At 45.3% G+C, this 25,281-nt stretch overlaps 1 protein-coding gene, 1 long non-coding RNA gene and 1 other non-coding gene across 4 annotated transcripts; 1 reads left to right on the forward strand and 2 right to left on the reverse strand.

Moving 5' to 3' along the window:
- The first annotated feature begins 785 nt into the window (after nucleotides 1–785).
- Nucleotides 786–23,813, forward strand: LOC135369075 (E3 ubiquitin-protein ligase MARCHF8-like). 2 transcript variants are annotated; one of them, XM_064602725.1, is made up of 3 exons: nucleotides 786–1,127; nucleotides 21,718–21,972; nucleotides 22,340–23,813. In XM_064602725.1, exons 1-3 carry the CDS (start codon nucleotides 1,050–1,052, stop codon nucleotides 22,889–22,891), a joined length of 885 nt encoding a protein of 294 aa, XP_064458795.1. In that variant the 5' UTR covers nucleotides 786–1,049; the 3' UTR covers nucleotides 22,892–23,813. The 2 variants fall into 2 exon arrangements, with proteins under 2 accessions (XP_064458795.1, XP_064458796.1); XM_064602726.1 differs by lacking the exon at nucleotides 786–1,127 and adding an exon at nucleotides 16,829–17,096.
- Trnag-ucc (transfer RNA glycine (anticodon UCC)) lies at nucleotides 11,528–11,599 on the reverse strand. The gene has a single exon. It is a non-coding gene; the product is annotated as a tRNA-Gly (tRNA).
- Nucleotides 16,133–18,294, reverse strand: LOC135369076 (uncharacterized). Its single transcript, XR_010414927.1, has 3 exons — nucleotides 18,273–18,294; nucleotides 16,990–17,039; nucleotides 16,133–16,636 (listed from the first exon to the last, which is right to left on the reverse strand). It is a non-coding gene; the product is annotated as an uncharacterized LOC135369076 (long non-coding RNA).
- Nucleotides 23,814–25,281: the final 1,468 nt, after the last annotated feature.

Genomic DNA, 25,281 nt, shown 5'->3' on the forward strand with positions numbered 1-25,281 from the left:
CTATGCTCGTTACCCTTTAAAAATGTGTTCGGCTTCTTCGGACTTGGTGGTCGAAGTGCTTCGCGATTGAAAACTTTCAATGTGAACTACAACCTCCTTTCTAAACCCGGGGAATTTGTTTTCGTGTTTTTAGGTGACGTAGGCACTATAGGAGTGCAACGGAAAAATTGACATTTTGCTTAAAATGCGAACTTTAATTATGATGAAGCACAGGCAGCAACAGAAAAGGAGAAACGCCTTCTTTGTTCACGGGACAGGCCCCAGTAGGTGAAATTGGACTGTCGGGCACATACACCCCTCCCGTGAAGTTTCGGTGAGGGAACATGGCGAGGGATTGGGAGATAATCTGATAAAAAGCATTAGGCGAAATGGGAAGACACGGTACGCCGAGGCAAAGGAGATGGTGCGATCAAATCCGCTAGAAAATAAAGTTAGAGTCGCTCCATAGTCGCACTCCGTGCCTCGGCGTCATGCAACAAAGACATAACGAGAGCCTGCAAAAAGAAGCAGAAGTATTACCAGAGAGCGCTCGCAGTCGACGCGGAAATACGTACGTATTATTCCCTTTTGCCCGGCCATCATCTCGCACCAGCACGGCGGAGCGAACATATAATGACCAAACATCTTCTTCCGGTCTCTGGCGGCGGCACATTCAGCTGAAGAAAACAAGTGAGACAATTTTTCTGTGCCATGACCCAAACACAGAAACGGCAGAGTATGGCGACTGCCGTTACGTCATCCTTACGTAAGAACATTGTCCGCACTCTCATCGTTTCTCCTTCCCTCGATTGTCGTCTGCTTTCATTTTGAAAGTGAACGCGAAGTGTGAGCGCTGTGCGATTGCAAACGGGAACGCGTCTGTTCCACAAGCTGCGTTCTAATGTCATAAACTGCTTCGCGTGTGACCTTAAACTGTGCTGCTCTGGATAGCGTATTAGACCGTCGGCATGTGTTGGATATCACTGAGCTTGTCGAAGAACCTGTGCAGTGTTGTGCTTCGTACCCTTGAGAAAGGATAAAGGGTCTTAGCGGCGGCGTTGAAGAAAGTTATGCCACTTAGCCAGATCAAAGTGACGCCTGCTGACCGACATGGTCTTGGGGATAGACTTTTCAAATCGGAAAGAAAGGTAGGTGTACTGTTGTCAGTTGCAGCAACACTTGCATGACTCAGCTATTACGCGTTCTTGTCAATGGAGTGCCAGGGAGCGGCCTCATAACGAAATTCGTCCCCAAAGAAACGTACTTTGATAATACAGCTTTGACATGGCATTGTGTCGTCTTTGGAAGTAATTTCCGCACATTGATGATCCCCATGCTGGCATGCGCATATAATGTATTTGTGCTATGTCAAGGTTGCATCACAATGTGAAACAAGCTGCGTTGGGAGGGTGTTTCATTGTCCGCATTCTGCGCGGATGCATGCAACGTATGAAAATGAGAGTTGTGAAAACAAGCATATTTTGCTCACAACTGCGGTAGTGTTGTGTCGCAACAAAATATTCGAGGTCGCTTCGCGTGCGGGACAGCGTGCCTACTTCAAATCTCAAATTTCATCCTCCGTAGTCGCCATAAATGTAGGGACTTAGGGTTGCCTGTCTCGCATGTGCTAGTTGGGTGCATATTGTTGAATCTGCGATTTTATCTCGCCAACCATCATTTATTGTCGCTTACGATATGCATTTTTTTTGTACACAAGTAATTTTTTCGCGCTCTACCCGTGCAAGATGACGAAGATCGACTCCAGTGCAGGATCAAACTTTCTCGGCTGCAAATTCTGGAGGTAAAAATCGGGTGTTATTTCATCCGTAAAACTCTGGGTGAAATTGTGTGCTGTAGTTATCCATTTAGGTGTAACCGCGTTAAAAGAAAGGACGAATACGAAAATATTTGTTACAACAATATGAGACGAAATAATTGGGTATTCAGCGAACGAAAACTTGGCCGTCGATCTCAAAGAGCGCATTACAATTTACACACGTGTGTGCTATCGAAGAATGGCCTTTTCAGTCACCTGTAAAGCGTTGCTCTTTGTCACGCGCGGCTTTTTTTGTGTTTCCCGCGAGCATGTCTGTCGTTGATTTGCACACCTAACACGTTCGACATGAAGTAGCGAAGACCGCGAGTGATTCGAATCCTGTCTAGGGTTTCCGGCACATTCCCCCAGAGCGATAGTCGTGGCGTTGCCCACCTATGTGATGCCGGCTTTCATTAGCAGCATAGATGCCATCCTCTCCAAGAGAGTATGTGCAACTAAAGCGGCTTTGTGCTTGTTGATTGGATAACCGCATCGAACTAGTTTATTGACTATAGCTAAAATACCTCACAAACAACCTACTCCCGGAAGAGATGGAGCAAACTGTGTACAAAAAAGAAAGGAAAAAGAACTGTACCTCGTCCGTTGAAAGATCGAAACAACGTGGTTGATTCAAAGCTACATCATACTAGCAACTGGTTTATTCATCAGCCAGCCTCTCGCCATACAGTCTGACAACCTTCTTGAAGCGTAACTTGACTTAAAATTCAAGTTGAAGACGATTCCAAAGTATTTTCTTGGACTGCCACGATTCAATCCAAAGTCTCCTCTCATCTTTCTGGGTGTCCGTGTCCAACGATTTATACCGCCGATGTAAAATTATGCCGCTTGGGGTGATTCGCACTCTTAATGAGAACAAAAAGGAGTGCGCCATTGTGTGTAAACCACAGTTTTCGTGGTAGACGTAGACAATCAGTGCACGTGACGGTCTCGCTCAGCTTGCCAATATTTATGGGGCTACAAAGTTTTCTATTTATGTCCACAATGGAAGAAACAGGACGATTGATGTATTGGAACAATGTGTGTCGGCGTCCTAACCTGCGGCACGTGTCCACACAAACCTCATTATTCCTTCAACACATTCCGACTCGCTATTAAACGCGTCTGACCCGAATGAGTGCCATGCAAGTCGAGTGTTCACAGTACAGTTGCGCAGCATGTGCCATGAATGGCAAATATATCGATTGGGAAACACTGTTGCGTTGGCAAGAACGTTTCTCGGTAATCTATCAGATAAGCCTCTCGTGAAGCTCACATATGACGTCATTAGGAGGTCATCTCCGTCTATATTTGAGCCGATTAAATAATAGCTACCGTGTCTCAAGGTTTCAATTCTCTGTCCTCCCCCTCGAGGGTATGCCGCACGACTGGGAAAGTATTGGACGGAGTGTTGTTTGTGATTGTGGTTGTCTGTCGACGTAAAACGTACAGACACGATAGCGTTTATGCCTGCGCGGGATTTATTTTAGCCTCTGGCATTGGCCCAAATAGGGGGCGTCCACTGACCAAGACGAGGTGCTCTTTAGCGGAAGGCCAACATGATTTCTAGACATCGCGAAACAATCTCTTATAAATAAATGGTTAGGTAAAAAATTGAATTATAACGGTGATTTTTTATCGAGCGTCATCGATGCGTCCAAGCTCAATTTCTTGAGTACAAGAAGTTGTCTACACGAATGAGAGAGCGTAGGTTCTGGACATAAACCAAATGGATGAACAAGACGCTCGTCAAGGTAGACTGTTATGTAAGGAAGTGCTTTCAACTTCCTTCCTCTAGAAAAGGAAGCGGTCTTTCTTTCCCGACCTTGAACTGACTTCCTGGTCGACCGGTTTCCGCGCTGACGGGGAAGTCAAATATTTGGCCTTTTCTTTGCTCCCTTTGATGCACTTTGTTGCAAGCGTCCTTCGAGAAACGTGCGACAAGTAGAGTATCGCCACATCATCATCATCATCAAAATAAAGTTGTTACAAATAAATAAACCTTTGTTTCCTCGACATAGCATCTATCGAACTGTCTATTGCAATAGACAATTCGATAGATGCTATGTCGAGAAAAAACGATTTGCGGCAAATCGTTTTTTGAATCAAGTATAAACTAGCTAAATATTTTTATTAAAGATGTCCCGAGGGTTTCATGGAAAGTAAGGAACAGCAAGTCACGTAGAGACGACTTTATCATGTTGGGAAGGACACGAACGCTCATTAAAGAAAATATTTATTAGCAATTAGGCGATTAAATGGCGACAGCTCTATATAGTAGACAACATCATTTGTCCATTTCCTCTTGCACTGTGTTGCTGATATTGTTGAGGGCATTTTTCACGCGCAGTTTATCATCCTCGTTCCGGCTCAACGTCGATCTAGTAAATTCGTTTTTCCGCCATTCCAAGGTTATGAAAGTCTGCAGAGAACAAAATTAGCGTGTATGTAGTTTAATTTTCAGTTCTCTCGTCGGGGACGACTTGTTTCGAAAGGGAGGACCTCGATATTCCCGGTCTCGAAACAAGGAAAATGTTGGATTCCTTCGTAAGATGACCCGGCGTGTCTAAAGCGCCACCACTCAAATTCACGGGTTTTCGATGTCTCTCCAAATCGTCTTAGCGAACGAAAGCCACATTTTAGCAGCCGTTAGGCTTAGCAGCTCGTACGATGGAGCAGTATGTTAGTTTGGTTAGGTTAATCCAAGTTCGGTGTTTGCATTTTTATGTTGAGGTTAGTCTAAGTTCGCTGTTGACGACTGTGCATTTTGTAGTCTGATAACACATAGTTACAACAGTTGATTTTGCAACGGTGATTTCGATCACTTTATTTCGAACTGGCTATAGTTGACTTGGACCGTGCAGAATTTTTTTGAGATGGTTGTCTCGGCATTACGATGTCTTTACAATGCTTCGAGTCTCTCGGGGATTCTTGTTAATCTTACGTGATACACGAGACACCTCCTAGTTTAGAGATTTGTTAAAGCGTTATCAGCAACTTTCGTCAGCAATCTATCCACGAACCGGGACTGAAATTCAGCTATAAGTAACAGACCTCTCCGTGATAGTAAACAAATGACGTCATAGTGTTGGACAGCGCCACAAATTTGGTAGAGTTGAGCTAGTGGCGAACAAGGTCGCGCCCAAAAGCCACGCCTGAGCGATGGGCAAGACACGTAAACAAACGCTCTCGTGTCTTGCCCATCGCTCAGGCTTGCCTATCATGGAATTTATCCACCAGCTAGCCTGCATTTACGCCATTCTGCCACGGTCTTGAGGGGACTACGATGATCCCTGAAAGGGACGCGACCCCATTCGTGGTCTCTCCCCTTCCGACCTGTTTCGATCTGTCTACCAACGTCATGATGACATTTCTCGGGTAGAGGTTTATTTGGTAAGGTTGGATAGAACTCTAGAACGAACTACGCTCCAAGCTACGGGCGAACAAAGTCGCGCCCGAAAGCCACAGTCTTGAGGGGATTACGATGGTCCCCGACCTACTTTTCTTTCAATAGGAAGCAGCGAACGAATGCCCATTCGTGGTCTCCCCTTCCGACCTGTTTCGGTTTCAGTCTGTCTACCCATGTTATGATGACGTTTTTCGGGTAGAGGTCTACTGCCAACGAAACGCGCATGCAGCGCCGTCTCGTGGGTTCAGATTGCTTCCGGAAGCTGACGCGATGACGAAGCTCCATCGTTATCGTCAAATAACCGAATCATTATTTGTCATTCATTATGGGTATAATTGGAATGAAATGAGACGGCTTTGGTGGGGGGAGAAGACCTGAAAGAGTTGACATGATTACAACATGGCCTACTTTCAGCACTTATGTCACGGTTTCAAGAATACCCAATCGAGTACCATTCTTTTGGCGTTTGTGCTTTTTTTTTAAAGTCAGAGTGGGACGAGGAGTTTTGAGAGTCCACTTTCGGGGGCTCAAACCGCCCCGAAACCGTACCCTTGGTAGTGCATTTGGGAGAGGATGAAATCCCGTTTCAAGTTCCCGTAGAACCCATTGGGAAATATTTTTCCAGCTTTCGCTACACTCGGTGTCGGTCGATATCCTTGCGCATCCAAACTCGGTGCCGGCAAGATGGAGAACATGAACCTCAGGACATGGTAGACATCGAAGGGAATATATCGTCGCGATTTTGTGTGTACTAATAACGAGTGGGATACCCGGGACGAAGAAACCAACGCTGAACAAGCGCCGAAATAGAAAGCTAAGGCAAATACGGCGTCTGACCAATACGTAAATAGATGTTTCCCACAAGAGACGCTGAACGCCAGGAGTGGAAGCGCATTTTATGCGCACATTGAATATTGAAAATTTCGCGAGCGTTCCGTAGGTTTAAAAAACGCGGAAGGATATGCAGAAGGAATCTTCTGTTGCGCTGCGGGGCTGGAACCAGATTCATGAGGTAGTAGTTGTCATCCCCAAACATGAAACGTCTTAAACAAACAACGAAAATTAGCCGAGGCAGACCAACAAATATGGACGACACGAGCGTCGAACGTCCAATTGAAATGAAACCTGGGTCTTCCGATTTCCAAAACTAGAAGACCCAGGTTCGATTTCTGGGGTCAGCACCTTTTCCACATCGATTACCAGACAGCTATATGATTAGATCTGTGCGCGACATCCCCGTTTGCGGATAGGAGTGCAATGCTTTAAAATCCGCACCGACAATACCATCTGGGATACCCGCAAATAAGGGGAGCCATAATTGAGAGGAGTCCAATGTGGCATGCAAGTGGCTTGCGTTAATGTGCCTTTAATTGCTGATGACATAACGTTCCTCAGAAAGTTTGTAACAATATTTTCGTTACGCGGATCTCACATGCGCAGACAGTGTGCGGATCTTACGTACTCCACTTTGCCTGGCCACCGACACGGTTCATGTGACCTCCCCGCAAGTCCACGTTACGTAAGTTTCGCCCAGCTGTACGGCGTTCCACTTTCCGTCCCACTTCTCGGCCTCCTTTATCTTCTCAACACATTGATCCACTTCCGGCGGAATAAAAGCCGTTCCTGGTTTTTGGTCGCAGATACCACGGTTTGAGGTTGGCTGGACGATTCTATCTCATTACGGCCGATAATCCTTTAATCCACAAGTGTGTCCTTACGGCCAAAATCTCAGTTCGACCGAACGTGTCGCATTACGGCCAAAGGTACGGACGTGCAAATAAAAGTCGAAATGTTGTCGTCATATTTATTTCAATTTGTTGCACTCACTTTCGGTAGGGTTGCTTTATATTAGATACTACGTGCCCAATTCCCAATGAGGAATTCTTGGAAAATGAGAAAAATTGTACGGGACAAAATGGTTGTGGTGGAAAATGCATGCCTCAGGCAGTTGAAATACTTGTAACGCTTGTCATTTATGCAGGTATATATGCAGTCATAGACAAAGCAGCACTGTATAACGCAGGTATTTTCGCTGCATATTGCGAGCGGTATAAAAGACGTGGCAGTTTACACTATTTGGTTCAGTTTCTGCAAACTGGTTTCAGCTGCGAGGTATTTCTCTATACAATTGTGAAACAGTGAAGAATAATTACGGCTGCTTTCCTAATAATAAGGTCTCCACTGTCGACAGGGCTCTCGCAGATATCGGAAGTGAAGTTGTGTCTTTTCACAATCCAAATGTACGAAAACCGTGTAAGCAATAACGTCTGTCGCCGTGAAATATTAGTTGGTATCTTAGTAAGACGATAGACTGCAGATGAACGAGCTCATTCGTGAAGGATGAGCAATACAGTTCCAGCACCGAAAAAGAGCAAGCGTGGCTCTCAGCAAAAGGTGGGCACGGCTGGGCACGGCTAGGCAGAGCTTACCAGGCGTAAATCAGATGTATAACAATCCACCTATGGAGGGAGATTGACATTATTGCTCCCAACGAGATTCGGGTGTTGAACTTGCCCATGTACCGAACCCAAGTCAGAAATGGAATTCGGAGGTGACGAAAATGCACATGACACACCACGGATACCAAAAACATGAGAGTGTATACGCTGGACTTTGACTACTTTAGCGCAGGAATCTATTTCTGCCGCCGTTCATGGTACCCGTGCCTTCTCAAGTGTTAGGGCATTTGGAAACACAAGAGGTACACCAATTGACAACGCAGAATTTACATTCTTATTCCAGGTTTACCCAACCCCAACAGGTTTGACATTGTTTGGCGGCGCGCCGGTCGCCTATACTGCGTGACGCACCCTTCGTGGAGACGCTTGCATCCCGCCTCCTTTTCCTGCTTTTTTTTTTTTTCGCATAAAGGCCGGCCCGCATTCAGTTTTGTACGACTTCCGCGCCCCTTTACAGCTCTCTTCCACCTCGTCTTCCCTCTGCCCCACCTGTGGAGTGCCACGTCATCCGCACTAATGGAAGTCTCTATGCAACGTATCGACAAGCGGCCGTTCAACCTCGCAACCGTGGTCGAACGTTGCCCACCAGATGCAAGGCCTTGGTCTTCTTGGGGAGTACGTGTGCTCCACCGGTCTCTGAAAGCCCCCATCCTTTCCCAAAGCGCGGCAGTGTATGGCCCACCTCATCATCATCCAATGTATTCACTGCATCAGAGTCAATTGCAATCACGACGCAGCAAGTGAATCCTGCTGTGCACGCATGCGGTTTGACAGCTGCGTATTTTTTCACGGTGGCCACACAGAGTTTTACGCGGCGCGGTATTCACAGTAACACAACGCTGGATGTCTCAACAGCGGGGAAATACCATACATAGTATTTTCAAGGTTGCAATAGTCGCGTCTCCGGTGCTCAAGTAGATACGAAAAGAACCTCCGTGAAAAGTACATACAACGTTTTAGACACTATGCTGGTGGATGAAAAGAGACGGGTAAGTTACGAGTAACTTGTAACTGTAACTAATTACTTTTCTACGAAACTAACCTGTAAATGTAACCACTCGGGTATTTCTCCTTATAGCGTCGAGACTCGAAATCCCCTCAAGTTTTCCCCAGCTTTCACGTACGCAGTCAGGATGGCCTCCCACTGTGAGGAAACTCCGGCCCTGTGTATAACACTATATGCTAGGACAGTACAAGTGGAAAAACAAAGTTTTCGTTCTCTTAAAAGCCAAGTGTAACATTTCCAAGAGTGTAGCTCCAACTCAGTCGCAAGTAATACCCATAGACTGGAGCACGAATACCTCCTCTGTCAAGGAACCTCGTTCTGAGAGGCAATGAGGTCTCGTCTTCCGACAACCATTGTCTCCCTTTGTTCTGGCAGCTGCGATGTAATGAGATGAGTCACAAATCGCCAGGAATATGAGTCTCTCACTCCAAGTGACCACCCAAGGTTGTCCACTCCGGGCAAGTTTCACCCGAGAGACTGTGGGAAGCTCTCCGTCTCCACTTCACACGCGCAGGTGATCTTAGCACCCCCAAAAAACCTGCTAGAAAGAGAAAAAAGGTATATGGGTGTCACCCCCGGGGATGAGGCCGGTGGCGATTTCGTGTGCAACGCCGTGGTCAGCATCCATGCCTTCGCGTTTTGGTGTATATACGGGTATACGTGTGGTTTCCCCCCCGAATTTTATATGCCAGCTTTGGCATCTCCTCCGCAATGAGAATGTCTCCGATAACAACTTCCAGCACAGACAAGCCACAAGTATTTGCTTAAAGTTAAATTTTACTAGAAGGGACAGAAGGGAAGCTTGAAGCATTCTATTTGACACACATGTTGCTCCTTTCAGTCCATTTGTGCCTGTATGTGGAAAGTGGTCGCGTGATAAAAAATCGATCAATGAGTCGATGAATCCATATTGTTTCGGGATATAAATTAGACGTTTTTTGTATGTTCCCAGATGGAAATATAACAAAAATAATGTTTTATGGGTGCCTAAGAACGGCCATAGTGTCCCAACTATTGGCGCACATAGCATCCGACACAGACTGCAACATTGAACAAAGAGGCAGCAGTATCGTACGAAGAAAAGAAAACACGACAGAAACGGTTAAGACATAAAAACAAAAATAGACAAAAGGTGAGAGAAAATATACATGTTTTTACGACAAACACACGATTACATCCTTTTTTGAAGGAGAGAAGATTGCGCAGGACTTGGAAAGCGAGTTGATCAACGTTTGACGACGTACATGAAGGGTTGCTCGCGAGGCAAGCTGTATTATTGAAGGGAGGCTCCAAAAGCTGCTCTTCGCCGGCATGCCACAAAATTAGAGCCCAAGTAAACGAGATAATTTTGGCCAAGCTCCATCATATTCATTCATCTTGCTTCAAGCACGGTGTCCTTGATATTCACGCAAGCTGCTCTGCTACAAGTTCGCATCCTGATGATCAATTGATCGCACGAAATGAGTGCTAAGCTAAGACAACGTACTGATTTGGATGGAATGCCGTGAAAGAGCTTCCTAGTTACTTGACACTACATATTCGGGAACCGACTTTATGGCACGTTGCCTCTCTTTGACACCAACTTGGCTGTCATGGCACCACACAGATGCAGGCAACTTCAAATGGTTCCTTTTGAACGGCACAACTACATGGCGCAACAATGTTTGACGATGGTAGCCGGTAACACGCATTTACGCCGCGTTGCACCTCGAGGGTGCGCTGCCATCGAAAGAAAACTTTATAATACTACGTATAATACAACTCTAGAAAACTATTATGTTCAGCAGAAGAAAGAGAGACGTTCTAGTTTGAGCAAGCGCTCATTTTCATGTTTGTAACCTCTAACCTGGAAGATCGTTGCAAGTGAAAATACAAAGATCATTTATGTTCTCGTGTATGCAGCCTTGTGCCACAATGTCAAGGACCAGAATCCCTGAATGCATGGCATTTCTATACCACATATGTGCAGGAGATTGTCGTGGCAACCACACATTCGGGGTGTAAACTATCCCATCATTTAAAGTGAAATCCATGTTGCACAAGTTACTCTATAATGCCCCTCTTGATCAATCCAATCAAGAGGTATGGGCTCCTCAGAGTAGAGGTATGGGCTGAAATTGTCATTTACCGTAAAAACTTCACCGGGCTGTACTTGAGGGTCCAGTTACGTGTGTCAAGAGATATCTCTTCTGCTGCTCCACAAACTTGTAAATTCCTAATATCGTATCCAAAACGTGTCAATATTGTGTTTGAGAGAAGCATCATGTTATATATCGTGTGCGCGAGACAATGCCGTTGGTACAGTGTCATATGCTGGGTTGGGCTTGGGTCGGGTTTATCACCAACGAGGAACTATATGAACATATTTCAATTGTTCTTAGGCACCTTGAAGTTGCGCCTTGAAGTGTTGCCTTCGTTTGTTGTGCGTTTCAACCTCAGACACGGCCGGGCTGTATTCCGCGCGCGCGCCCTCCGTCTTGTCCTGCCTTGCCTGAGAACTGGTATTTTCCATCGAGTGCACCAGATGCCGCTGCCTCGTACTTATGTTGTATGTCTGTATGTGAAGAGAGTGCGTGCGTTGTTGCCTTGGTAATCATCGGAAGGCAGATGCTAGCGTAGCGTAATTGGTTAACGCACCCCACCAGCAATCCTGATATGCGTGGAGTATGTTTGGTTCTTCTTGGTATCAGTTGTCTGTCATTAGCAGCAGGGGAGGTCTGTTGGCGATATGATTGAAAAGCAAGCACATTTATACTAGAAAAAACCTAAACGAAGTTTTCTAGTGCGACATCCGTGTACCTTTCTTGTTTGCGCCGCTAGGTACACACGCGTGAGAGTAAGATAATTAAAAAAAAAAATCCTGCGTCGGCCGGGAATCGAACCCGGGTCAACTGCTTGGAAGGCAGCTATGCTAACCACTATACCACCGACGCTCGTAGTACGTTTGCGCCACTGGCGACTACAGCGGCTGGTTAGAAAAAAAGTATTCCTTGTCCGACATCTCCGAGCATGTCTCCGAGGAAGTTGTTTTCTGTGCATAGTCAGTCCGAGACGACAGATGGTGAAGAACGCTTTTCGGCATCTAGAAAATTTAAACTTTTTAACCCGACAGTAATGAAACACACGGCTGAATTCGATTGTTTGGGGATAGATTGTATGTCCGAAGCAACATCACTGGAGCAAGACTCAACGGACCCGAAAAGAAACTGCGTCGACCGGGCTAGAATGAGGTCATGACCGCTGATATCCTTGCAAAATACGAGTCAGGAGGAGGGGAGGAGGATTTTGTCCTGGTTTTCCTCTCCCAAAGGTTTGAACCCCCTTCCCAAATGTCAGTATGGAATTATTACCTCATTTGACTGTTTCCCGTTGCTGTCTGCCTTTCTGGACGGCGCATAATTTAGTACAAAACGTTACGAAACTGGGAGCGACGGGAAATATTAGGGACCCTCAGAAGCAACAATGCCCTCTCTAAACGGATATCAGTGGCAAAAAATCTCCGGCAAGGTCAGTGGCATTCCCGGCTAAATGTCTACCATTGCTGACAACCAGATTCTTGCCACTTGGACATTGTTTCCACCTCCACACATAACCTTGTTCTTATCTTTCTGTCAGCCTAAGAAAAGCAGAATGACTTGTTTTGTTCTCTGCGGGGTGTTGCTCACTTGGAGAAACGCCAGGGATGCCCATGAAGACGTAGTTCATTTTCGATGACGTAAGAGTGACGCAGTCAATTCGCCGTAGTGAGGACAACAACACTTAGGTAGTAGAAGGCTTGTGCGAACGGTACTGCCCAACTCACGGCTTGTGCTTTTCTCTCGTTTGCTCTTTCATCCACAGCAGGCCTTCGCGTGTGACGCTGTGTCACGTGTGGCGTTGAGCGAGATCGTGGTAATGATATTTGTCTTTATTTATTATGATACCTACAACGCCAGTAGGGGGGAGGAATCGCAACAAAGGCGAGGAAAATTAAGACACCAACAACGAGCAAACATAAATCATAAAATCAGCACCTAAAGAGCAACGTAGCAATATTGATTACACACAATGTTGTTCCACACAGCACAAGAAATAAGTTAACATTTGGCGCAATCACAACTGCGGAAAATGAATATTTAAAAACATATTCAAGTATGATAAAAATAATGGGCTCTCGAGAGAACATTGACATACAGACAGACAAGTAGAGTACTGAGTCGCTCCAGAGTCACTTTGTTTGTTCTTCTGTCACATATTGCATGGAACTGCAGGTTTTGTTTGGACTTTATTTGTGCTTGACATTCTAGTTACTGTTTATCTCTCCTGTTATCAAGGACAAACAGTGTTTCTATATAAATAAATGAAATAGAACATGCTAGAAAAGTTTCCTCCGCCGGAGGAGAAAGCCAGCGCTGCTGTCGCCCTCTCCCTCGAGAGAGAGAGAGAGAGTTGTTGTTCGTCCCTCGCTTGTACCAAGTTCCACTACCGGGCCGTTGAGGCAGACGTTTCTTATTTCATTTGATCCGCTACAGATGAGTGCATGGACTCACCTCGCAAAAACTGCATTGGGTTACACAGGACCTTTATTTTAGCGGCGTAACATGAATCAGCGTTCAAGGCTTTATTTCTTTCTCATATTTTTCTCTCAAATAGGTCCTCGCGAAAATTACTACTTATACAGTAACTGACGCGAATCCGACGGGAAATAATTTATGCCACAAGTGCCGCGAGGAATCTTCCATTCTGGTCACTTGCTTGTGAAAGTCCTGTGCAGGTCTTTCAAACGACAAACTTTTTTTACGCGAGATTTATTTCACTTTCTCAATTATGACTAGTTCATTGTTGTTATTTACAAAATGTAATTAGCGTATTAGTCACCGCGGATCTTGAAAGATAACTTTGTATAATGCAATTCGATATACTTGTAATTGGTTCGATGAAACGGGCGGTCACCGTAAAAAGGTAGAACAATTGACTGAGCACGCGATAAACTGCTCGGTTTTATACGATTTTACGTTCCAAATTGCGATTGCATCGTAAAAGGTAGCTGCATACAAAAATACAATCTTGACGAGCTAGCTGAAACCGTATGGTTGCTTATACGTTTCTGACGTTTCACCGGGCAGGTAGATCCGGTTTCTACATAATGATATTGTAGCATCCGACTAACGAGACCTTGTGCTACAAAAGTTATTGGATCGCCATACTCTGCTGTGCTACTTTCTGTCGTCAAGCTGTATTACTTTCATTGAGACCCTGACACGTATATACGTCCCGATTGATTCCGTCCCGGTCATCCTCCTCGTTCATCACCGACAATAACGATTCAATTAGTTTCTGGGCAATTCCATGTAATGCGCGATAAGAGCAGAATACGGATGTCCCTTGAAATCGGAGAAAACGTCACTCGGACAACGCCAATCAGGAATCGAGCGGCTTGTGGAATATCTCTTCTGGGTCGGACGTGTTCGTACAGCCAGGAGTGTAACACCGCGTACCACGCGAGATCAGAACTCACACTGGAAAGCGAAAGTCCAAGTATTTACCGAGGGCTTTGGGAAGTTCATTGTAAACCTATAGAAACTTTTTCTGGAAGCTTGTTGCTTGGATGCTTCAGATACGCAAAGGCTTTACCATGCATTGAGTATTTTTTTTAGCCCCGCTATTTCAAAGATTGCTGTGCCAAGGAAAGCTCGTGGACTCCAAGGCGCAGCAACCATGAGTAGGCGACTCGCGCGCCATCCCTTGAGAACGCGAGCAACTAGCGTGTGTGCTTCGGTGGTGCAACCAAAGTGGCTCGGAACACCTCCTGAATGTCGCATCTTCCTAATTTGAGCGCACAAGAGCTTCGTATGCTGGAGCTCTCACGTGCGAAAGCACCCCGGAAACTGCCGTGCCATCTTCCACTCAATGTGCTTACGAATTTGGCAAAATTTCGCGTTGAATTCAGAAAATTCAACTACCCGCGAAGAACTGAAGTATCCGTCGAAAACGTTCACAGTGAATCATTTCCCACCTTTTTTTGAGTAATTTGGTCGTCCTATAGCGCACTCCCTTTTTTACACCACGGTGCTGGGGTCTTTAAAGCGTTTTCTACAGAAAACTACGACTGGTTCTTTTAAAACAAAACCACTCTTTCGATGGGTGTATTCTGTTTTGCGATGAGCTATTTTATGGAGAATACTCCCACTGAAATAATGCCGATCAACGGAGTCCTACGTCTTTGCTTCTATGGCCAGAAGCACGATGAAAAATGCACAGTTCCAGCCTTGGTTCCAACCTAAAACTGGAAACCGGCGCGCAATGCGTCACAGGCAGCTCGGCGTAAGTGCCGTACTCCACCTGCCTACACCTGCCTCACTCCTGCGTACTGGATGGATAAACACAATTTGCTGGGGCACGTTCGTTAAGTATGGAAAAACTTTTGTAACGGTTACGGGGATACGTCTACAACGAGTCAAAGTGTACCAACTAGCATTCAGTCAGTTAGTCAAATACTGCATTTTTATCTCAATCTATCGTCTATAACGTGATTATTTGATGAGTGGAGCTGTGGAACCGGTTTACCTTTTTTATTTTATTCACGTATCACCAATAAAACACAATTTTCAACAGCATATCTCCAGTTCAACTGTGGTGTACAATGGGTGTACTGATGTGAACACCATTTTCAAAAAGGGGGCAACTGGTGTACCGAAGAGGGGAACAAAGAACTCTTCTTCAGACTAGATTGGACGGAATGGCGGGAACGCTAGGGGGCTAACACGAGATCCGTGGAAGAAGGCGGCACTAGAATCCTAAAATGAGTCTTTCATTTAGGCCTCCGGGATGAGTCGAGTTGACGTGGTAGATAAGGCGGGTTCGGGAAGAACGACTCATCCCGGAGGTCTTAATGAAAGACTCATTTTAGGATTCTAGTGCCGCCCTCTTCCACGGATCTCGTGTTAGCCCCCTAGCGGGCTGGGCGATATATGTTTCCCCCTTTTTTTTTCTCTCTGTGTACGTGTACCTGGCAGCCCTTTTGGATTTTCGTTACCCTTTTCAACACTTCACTTTACAACTTTTACGATCGACGCTGGAGTAAGATGTGGTGCATTTTGACATTACACGTTTAGTAACGGTGTCTTATACCCTTTACTTGAGCTTGCGGAATAAGAAAGGATATTTCTATAGAAACCCTCTTTTTTTGAGTGATTAAAGCTGTAAAATAATTTACTATGTTCCCCAAAGATGAGTACCGCTGACCCCATCTTCCTCGGACAAGTAAATGTTTTATAGTAATTTACGAGATGTTAGGTGAAGAATAGGCGCTGTTTCGTACCAAGTTGATAAGAACAACTACTTGGAAAGAAAAAGAGTAAGCATATTCTTGTGCCAACGACAAAGAAAGTCTACGAGAGCGTGACCTGATGATGTGTATTTCGCCATCGTCGTCGAGGCTGAGTAATAAGACGTTACCAACCAATAATTGGATGCATATAAAAACACAGATCGTTGCTGACCTGCCCTCTGGGTTTCGCTTCGTTCGTGCCCATTTGACCCGCCGTTTGTCATGTATGCAGCATCAGGTGAGCAGATTTCTGTCGCTGTTGACTCTGACAACACTAATCTCAAATGAGGATCGCAATAAGAAGGGACAGTTTAGTTGATTCTTCAATGTCTCATGCGGTGGTGCGATTAAGCGCATCACATTTTCATGGTGATGATGTTGCGAATAACCTCGGACATGGAAACTTTCTCCAGCACCGAAGCCCACCTTCCAGACGGCCGCCATCTAACACTCCTTACTTGAGTCCCGGAGCTATAGAGTTGCTTCGCCCCGTGTCATAGTGACGATTTATTTCTTGTTGCTTGGCGGTGTTAACTAAGAAAGTGTTGAGTGCACGAGCACAGCGCCGCCTCTGTGGTATCAGTGGAATGTGCTTATAAAATCCAAGGAAAACAAGTAGGATAACCCTTGTTCGTGCGTCTCTTGTCCTCCATTTTTTTCCCTATAAGGAAGAATCAGTGGCTATGAGATAGTGCTCGGGGGTTAAGTCGTACTAAAAAAATGATCATTCCCAGAGGACTTTCCGACACACGTCAAAAACTGAGTCTGCAAACACGCCCAAGTAGATATATACATTCCAAGAAATGAACCATTTACGAAACTGTCTCGACAATAACATTGTCGTCTGCCATTATTTCGGCCAGAACCGCATGCAGAAATCGATCGCTGCTTCGCGCTACCAACATGGCGCTTGCCTGATTCGATCGCGGCAGCCACGGAAAAAGTGTCTTTGCAAGGTATCAGCGAAACCACAACTCGCTCGTGTCCTTCCGACCACCTATCATCCGTACTCACCGGATGACGCAGGATCCACTGTTGTCCGCCACGGTGCTTATGTTTCCGTACTAAAAAAGAAAAATACAATTGCTCAAGTCGTCTGATCGGGAATGTCGTAAGATCAAGTAAGGTTCATCTGCCTGTCTTCCAAGATTTTTGGTCAGTGTTAATGCTGGGGATTTTAATCTCTTTGTTGGGGGCAAATAGAGGTAGAGGTGTGCCTGTTACCAAGGGCACCAAATCGGTTGACATATTGGGAGCCACTACACGTTGGAACAGGATAATGACGACGCGAAGGACATGTATGTGACATCTCATTCGTTGCTTTGCCATCTTAGGACCCGTGGACTGCCGTCGACATTCATTTTATTAGTAACGGACAGTGGACAAACCGTTCAACGCCGGTATTAAAAAGATTAATGGCTGTTTCAAAGAATGCGATTGGAGATGATGGGACACTGTCAGAGTATATACTATGTATATATACGTATGGTTCAACAACATTTCGCGTCCATCGAACGTAACGGTTGGCATACATATTTCTGAACGGAGGAAATGATCTAGGTATTCCCACCCCTTGGATACAGATTTCTAACGGGAGCAGCCCATAACGTCCAATTTGGAAGTATATAGTTGGTTTGGTTGGTATAGTATATAGTATAGTTTGGAATATAAAGTTTAGAACTGTCTTCCTGGACCAACGTGGCGTGAGTGGTGACGTGGGCTCAATGAAGTTTTCAAATTAGCGATGAGGTACTCTGACAGCAAACCTTCATCTTGGTCGCAACGCCATCACTTGCGTGTGGTTACTTTCAATCTGACGTCGTGCGCTAATGCGTTGTAACTATATGTACAGGAAACACCGTAGCTTTCGGGCGTCGGTGGGCAGTTGTTCGGGGAGGAGCATCCACACAGGGTGTGGCAAGAGAACAATATTAGGGAAATCGGGGTTGGAAGGAGGGCGCATCCATAGACTAAAAGCAATGGGGACGATGGCGTGGGATTACCAGTTGAACAGCAAACGGTTCAACGACTACAGTACGTGGGGACATTTTGGACGTTTCGATGAAATCAATCCCTCGTCTAGTAAGTACACCATAGACTTGTACGTATTTAGAGTACCGTGTTTAAAAGGTATCTTACTCAGTATTTATTCATTTGATGCATTTGGACTCTGTTTAAAATACATTTTCTACACAATACTGTAATTAGTACTTCTTTGGATCACCTTGTCAACTTTTCTTCCCCCGCTTACTTGGAGGGAGTTTACACAATTCTTTCGTTTTGACCCCAACACTGACCTTTCTCTAAACCTCCAGTTTCCACCCGTTTCATCGATTGTCGCTTCATTCAACACGTCGCCATGTGGCTTGTACGAGACATGCCGATACGTTTCAGGGTCCTCCTGTAATCAGAAAATTTTCGTGTTACCGATTCAGTTGAACAATGTCATAACGGTGTTCCTAGTGTAGAGTAGTCGATAGACTAAATTACTGTGTTTCCATATGGGTACGTCTGTTTCACTCGTCAGTCAAATCGATTTCTGACCAAACAAAAAAATGAGGAGCGATGTTGATAACATAACCCAGTGGTGCATAGAATGGTAGATGATAATTAATTCTGATCAAACTGTCTATTAATTTCCAGACTACAAATATATATATATATATATGGGGGTATTTTGAAAATGACACAAGTCTATGACTGTAAGCTATCGAAGAATGTTGATCATTATAGATACATGTGCTTTAGTGTCATTTTCAGAAAACATGTAAAATTTAACGAGTATGATGGAATACATTATCCTGCAGAGGAGAGAGAATCAGGTCAGCCATCCTCTCTGCGGCGCAGTAATATTTCGACAGCTGAATGAGGACATTTATAGGTATCGTTCATTGAAGTCGAACGGTACGAGTCCGTCATAAAGATTGCTAAATATGAATGGATTCGCCACCATACGCCAGCAAAAGAATTTATTATATCTCACGATACGCGTATGTCCTTATATTACAAACACGTATTGATGCGTTGTATTCAAAGCCATAGACATGTCATCGTACATTTCGGGCATTTTATCGCAATAAAAATTTTATCGCGGTAAATTTACGCGTAAGAAAATTAGCCATTTTTAGTGGTCGTAGAAAAATGTGTGCTTGTCATAGAGGGACTGTTGCTATTATTGTTCGGCTTCAGCGCTTCGACAGCGGGCAGTGTCCGCACCCATTCAAAAACACATGAGTTGAATGACACATTCTCCCTATCGAAATAAAGTACCAATTTGGGCCTGTTAGTCACACCTGATAAAATAGCTAAAACCAGTGCTATAACAAAGTTTCGTCCTTTGTGCTTTTAGCAGCTGCTTTTAGCGATTCCCTATGTATTACCTTTACATTACTGTCATAATCTCAGCGGATAGGCCCATGAACGGAGATCCTGCTACTACTCTCCGTCAACTCTCAAGAAACTACTGCTCCGCAGAGAGGTCACGCTCTTTCCCTGCGCCAGATAATGTAATCCATCATACTCACTCGTTTTCGCTTTTGAGACTGGCCACATGACGCTACGCTGCAGCCGAGAGAGTTCTCTCCAGGTTCAGGTTCGCCTAATCCCTTTGGACACGGGCGAAAAGTAAAAGAAATGAAAAGAAGGAAAAAACATAAAGACACAAAGAACCTGGCTCCAGGTGTTCCAGTGTCCGCTAGGTGGTTTCCTGCCGTGTGCTGCTTCCCGGTCGCTTTCGCTGGGGGAATTTATTGGCAGAAATAAGAATAAAGGAAAGGGGAAAGGTCAGCCACGCCGGCTTGCTATTCCCTAAACAAACAAACAAAAAAGGAAAAATATGGGGTTTGGCTTGGCTTTGCTTGTTCGCAGCCACGCACTCACGCACTGCCAGGAACGCGCTCCTGGTCTTGGATCGCTGATCGGACTGGCTTTGGTGCTGGCTTTGGCTACCGTGTTAGTTTCTAGCGTGTGCAGAGCGGTTCTCGTTTGTTTTTCCCAATAGACGAGTTCAGAAAATCGCAGTGCTCTTTGCGCACGCATTGCATCCTGGGCGCTTGCTGAGCGGGGGAACGAAAAATAATCCTTCACATTTCGCTTTCACTGACCTTGACACGTCGTGGACAACGGACTGGTAGGGGAGAAGTCAGAACAGTTTGGAGGTCTTCCGTTTTTTTCGTATTAGTAAACTCCCACAGTTCAAAGCGATGCTATGCACTCTGGGATTTTCTGAACTCGTCTATTTGTTAGGTGGCGCTTGCATCTGTCTGCGATATCGCTGGGGTTTTCACCATTTTGAGGGTTGCTGGGTGGCCGGGCATTTCAATATCACGTGTTCTTTCTTGATCCCGCAAAGCATACATGTTTCGTCGGGGTGGTCGAAGAGCTGTGCGATTCATTCTCTGGTTAGGAGGGCGCCTGGGATAGCAAGCCGCTTTGGTGGTCACCTCTGTAGTAGTTGTATGGGGCAGGTTCTTCTTTATATTTATTGTAGAGGATCATGCTTTGTTTTTTGTTTGAACGTTGTCTCCAGCAGTGATGTTCAATTGCTGATGGCGCATGATGGCGCTGCAGTATTTCTCCCGTCTCCTTATCTCCAACGGCGTATGTAGTTGAACACGACGATAATGACTTTTTCTTTGCAAACAGGGGGAACTTGCTTCGTGTCAGTTTTCAAGAGGTAACAAATAAAATGATTCGAATGAAGTAAAGAAAGCTTCGATGAAACGACGATCGCCGATTCGACGAGACAGCGTTCGATGAAATGTCACAGAACCGTCTTGGAGGGACAGCCGGACCAGACTTGGCAACCCTAGTTATGCAGTACTTGTGGACGACTAAGCGTTTTATTACCTTTGGGCTGTACCTAGAGTCACACTCACTGAATAGCTTATTCTGCTCATTATCTCTTAATAGAAACCGTGCGAAGCTGTCTTTGCATCTCTGCTTGACGGACTGTGGTAGTTCCTTGGGTTTCCTTGTTTGAAAGGCTCTTCAGCATTGCGACAGCGTTTTCCAGAGAAAGAGAGGCGCATATTGAAATGCAGTTATTGCTAGTAGCAAACAAATCTTATTTTTAGATCGAGTATCTTAATGGTATTTTAAGTACTGTTTCCCAATTCTCTCATTTTGTTGTATTAATGTCCTATCTTAATTACATTCTGCGATTAATATTTAATATCCTTGGAGAACGTATCTTTTACACACCTGGCCGTTAATGAAGCCAAGGGGAATGTTTCGTGGAAAGAGGGCCGGTTTTCAGCTGTTTTACACGAAAGTCACTTGTGATTCTTTTCAGTAATCGGCAGCTAGGAAAAAGAAAGAAACTAAAGGGAGCACGCTCTCTTCGATGCAGTTCAGTGCTTATGCATATGAGACGCGGGCTAACGAAGATGGCGGAAAAAAAGTGGCGTGGTTATTTATTTCCATTCAAGTTATTTCGTTAGGGAGACTTGGTCATGACTGAGTTAACGAATGTTTCTTTGAGGGAGTTAAAAACAATTGTGTGGGAGTGTTTGGGGTATGCTCAGGGATGTTGTTTGTCGAGTGAAAGTTGATTTCCGCATCGTAGCAAAATTGAAACTGCGCCATTTGTATGTGTGTGTAGAAAAGCGGCATGATGTAACTGTTGATCTCATTTCCAACGGCTCAATAAATTGTAACACTGTGCCAGGTACATACCGGTATGTAGACTAATATACTAAAAAAAGGGGAGGCTCAATTGCAGGGATGGTTGACGTTTTGCAGGAGACTGTTGGTGTGGGCATGGAACGGCGGCGATCGTCGGCGTCCACTGGCAATGGCAATGGGGACATGTGTCGCATTTGCCACTGCGAGGCAGACGGACAGAATCCGCTCATTTCGCCCTGTTACTGCGCGGGAAGTTTACGTTACGTGCATCAGGCTTGTCTCCAACAGTGGATCAAGTCTTCGGATACGCGCTGCTGCGAACTCTGCAAGTTCCATTTCATCATGCACACAAAGATCAAGCCCTTTCGAAAGGTAAGCTTTTCATGGAGTGAATTAAAAAGCAAAACTTAGGTATGGGGGAATGGCATCCTTTCCGTACTGTTATTGAGGGCAAGGCCAAGACATGGCTTATTTACACACAGTGCCTAGGGGTAGGGAATATATTTATTACGCAAAGAAGAAAAGTCAGCCAAGCGGGTTGTCGGCGAAACGAAACTTGACAGAGCACTCAGGGATGAGATGAGGTCACACGCTGTGCATGAGACTTTTGGTCACGGACCACTGTGTAAGGTGCCGCACTGATCCGAGTAGAGTTGAGCAATCGATTGACCAGATTAGAGAAATATGAGTGTATTTGTACAAGACGCATCTCCTAGATCTCTTAGCGTTTGCCTTTCAGTGGGAAAAGCTGGAAATGTCCGCCGTGGAACAACGTAAAGTGCTCTGTTCCATCACTTTTCATGTGGTGGCTATCACATGCGTCGTCTGGTCCCTCTATGTCCTCATCGACCGTACAGCGGAGGAAATGCGTGAAGGCAATTTGGACTGGCCCTTCTGGACGAAGCTCATTGTTGTTGCCATCGGGTTCACTGGTGGCCTCGTCTTCATGTACGTTCAGTGCAAGATGTACGTCCAATTATTTCGCCGCTGGAGAGCCTTCAATCGCATCATATACGTCCAAGATGCCCCGGCCAAGGGAGGACTTCCAACTGCAGCAGACTTATCGCCAGTTGTGGAGCCTTCAAAGGCAAAGTGTGGTTCACCGACACCAGACGACCTGACGGTCGGCGTGGCGTCTTCAGATCCCCCTCTCGAGTACGTGGCGACCGTTGGGTCCAGGAGTCCTCTACAAGACGACTCTGTTCAAGTGACCGTGAATAAGGACTTTGAAGGGTTGCCGCACGTCTTAGATACGCCTTCTGAGACTGGTGCCTACCAACTTACTAGTTGAATGCTTGTGACTATCCCTGGTGAATACAGGAGCAACACCCGTTGTCCAGTGCAGTGCTTCCATCCAGTTGTGGAAGACATACTGTTCGAAGCACGTTCACGTGATTGTGATTATTATTGTGACGTAGTCTAGTGGGCCACTGGCATTCACTTGGCAAACAACTGTAAAGCTGTTATGGTGCTGTGAAGACGACTGACCCTTCGCTGAAGACGTGCTTCCTATTACGAACATTATCAACTCAAGTTTGTTACAAGTGTAAATACAACGGCAGAAGATCAAAAACGTTCTTATAGGAGTGTGTGCCATGTGAACGGCTCTGCTGTGCAGCTGACGTGTTTAACCTTCACTAGAATATCGATAGCCAGCCACCGTGTCAGGTACCTGATAGTAAGGACTTGCTTACCACAGCCAATCGCAAGATGGTTGGACTGAGTTTTTGCTGATAGATATATTACGAGGTTGTCACGAGTTGGGTTGTGTCCGTTTCAGGACTAGTACTGCTAGTCTGGTGGCAACTATGTTATACTAAAGTACATGCTGTTGTGGATCGAGCCAATTTCTTTTTTGTTCACGTTCAGTATCGAGGTGCTAAAAGGTTTGTTGCCGTCTTTGTTTGCTGTAATTGAAAAAAAAAAAAAAAAAAAACAAGAGAACGACCAAAGTACTTGTGTTGAAGTAACAGTGTACTGAAAGTTTAGTTGTCCAGTCTTTGTATTCTTGAAAAAAGAAGACTTGCGTTAAAGTCTCTATTCGCATCCTCAACTCATTTCTAAACTCATTGAATTGATGACTTCTTTATTTGGTGTCACACATGAAGAGCGCAGGAAATGACGCTTAAAATTTGCCATCATCACACAGTTGGCAACATTGTTTTTCATGAGAGAAATGTGTACATAAATGATACATAAAAGAATACAATTCCCTTCATCGTCATCCGCCGTTGATGAACACAAGGGGATATTTTCGCCATCTGTTATCACCTCATCTCATCTCATCTTGGCTACAGTCGTGAGGCCACCACCTTCGCCTGATTCCTAAAGGTTCTTATTTTTTAGCATATTCCGAGGATGTTTCTCGGTGTGCATGATTTCAAGAAAATGCCGAGTTTTTCGTCGTTTATTTTTTACAGCAGAGTCCGAAATTCGGAGCAAAAGCGATGGATGTGAAACGACCTACTCATAAAAAGAGTGAAAAGCTGCCTTTCAGGCGACTTTGGTATTTTACAAAAATCCCTCAGGTGAATAATACAGTATTGAGTACCGTTATTTTATTTTAAAAGTAAATTAATGTTTTTTGTAAACATCTTGAGACGTCTGCCAAAAATTTAGCAGTGAGCGGCTCATTTGCCTAGATTCGTTAACAAAATAAAAATCTTATCTTTTAAATTTCGCTTTGGAAACTTTTTGAGCTTCTGTCTTACCAATCGGGACCTTGGGCGAAAAATATTCGTGTAACAAAAACCCTCTTGGACACTATTAACTACAGGGTGAATAGACGAGTTCAGGAAATCCCTGTGCTCCTTGCAAGGTGTTGCATTCTGGGATATTACTGGAATGAGGAAGGGAGAATTGTCCTTCACGTTTCGTTTTTGTTCACCTAGACTTCTCGGGGACAATTGGCCGGGAGAGAAGGAACCCAAAACAGCTTGGAGATCTTAACCTCCTTTGTTATCAGCAAGTTCCCTGAGTTCAAAGCGACGCTAAACTCTAGGATTTTCTGAACTCGTGTATTTCGATCGCGTCGTTAACATGCCACTACGTACTAAATCTCGTGTCTTCAGAATGCTACACAAGATTTGGTACTGAAGTCATTTTGTCTCACTCTACATTTCTGCAAAATGTTTTCACTCTACGTGACGCGAAAGCTAGAGAAAATTAATTTGTAGTTTTGAAGCCTGGGACGTCATGGCGCCCGGCTCTCATCTGGCAACCTCGTTGCCCTTCGCGTCTTCAGGGGGGGGGGGGGGGGCGACTCACTTTTTGCAGTTCGTTTGCGGAGCCCCACGTGACATATCCTCCGACCGCTGCGGCCTTCGAGAAAACACAAGGAGGGAGAAGACATCTCTCCCATTTTCTCCTCTTTCGATCAGCCTCACATGACTTCTTCACTACATGGCTCTCCCCGGACGCCGGCGTCGTCGGAAGGATAACAGCGCTCTCTCCAGAATATGGCATCCCTCCAATTCGTGGGCAAGACGTGACTTCACCCGCTCCTCCCGTCATCGAAACTGATGGAGGCAGGACCGGCGATGGGGGGGGGGGGGGGGGGGGGTGTAAGGCGACCGCCTTAAGCCCCACGCTTGCATAGGCCCCGCGCACGAAGCCCTCAACCAGGGATTACTTTTTTTAGATATTAAGTGTGCACTTAATCGTGTGAAACAGGCAGGCCCC

This window comes from Ornithodoros turicata, chromosome 9 (genome assembly GCF_037126465.1).
Source record: "Ornithodoros turicata isolate Travis chromosome 9, ASM3712646v1, whole genome shotgun sequence".
Lineage (NCBI taxonomy): Eukaryota > Metazoa > Arthropoda > Arachnida > Ixodida > Argasidae > Ornithodoros > Ornithodoros turicata.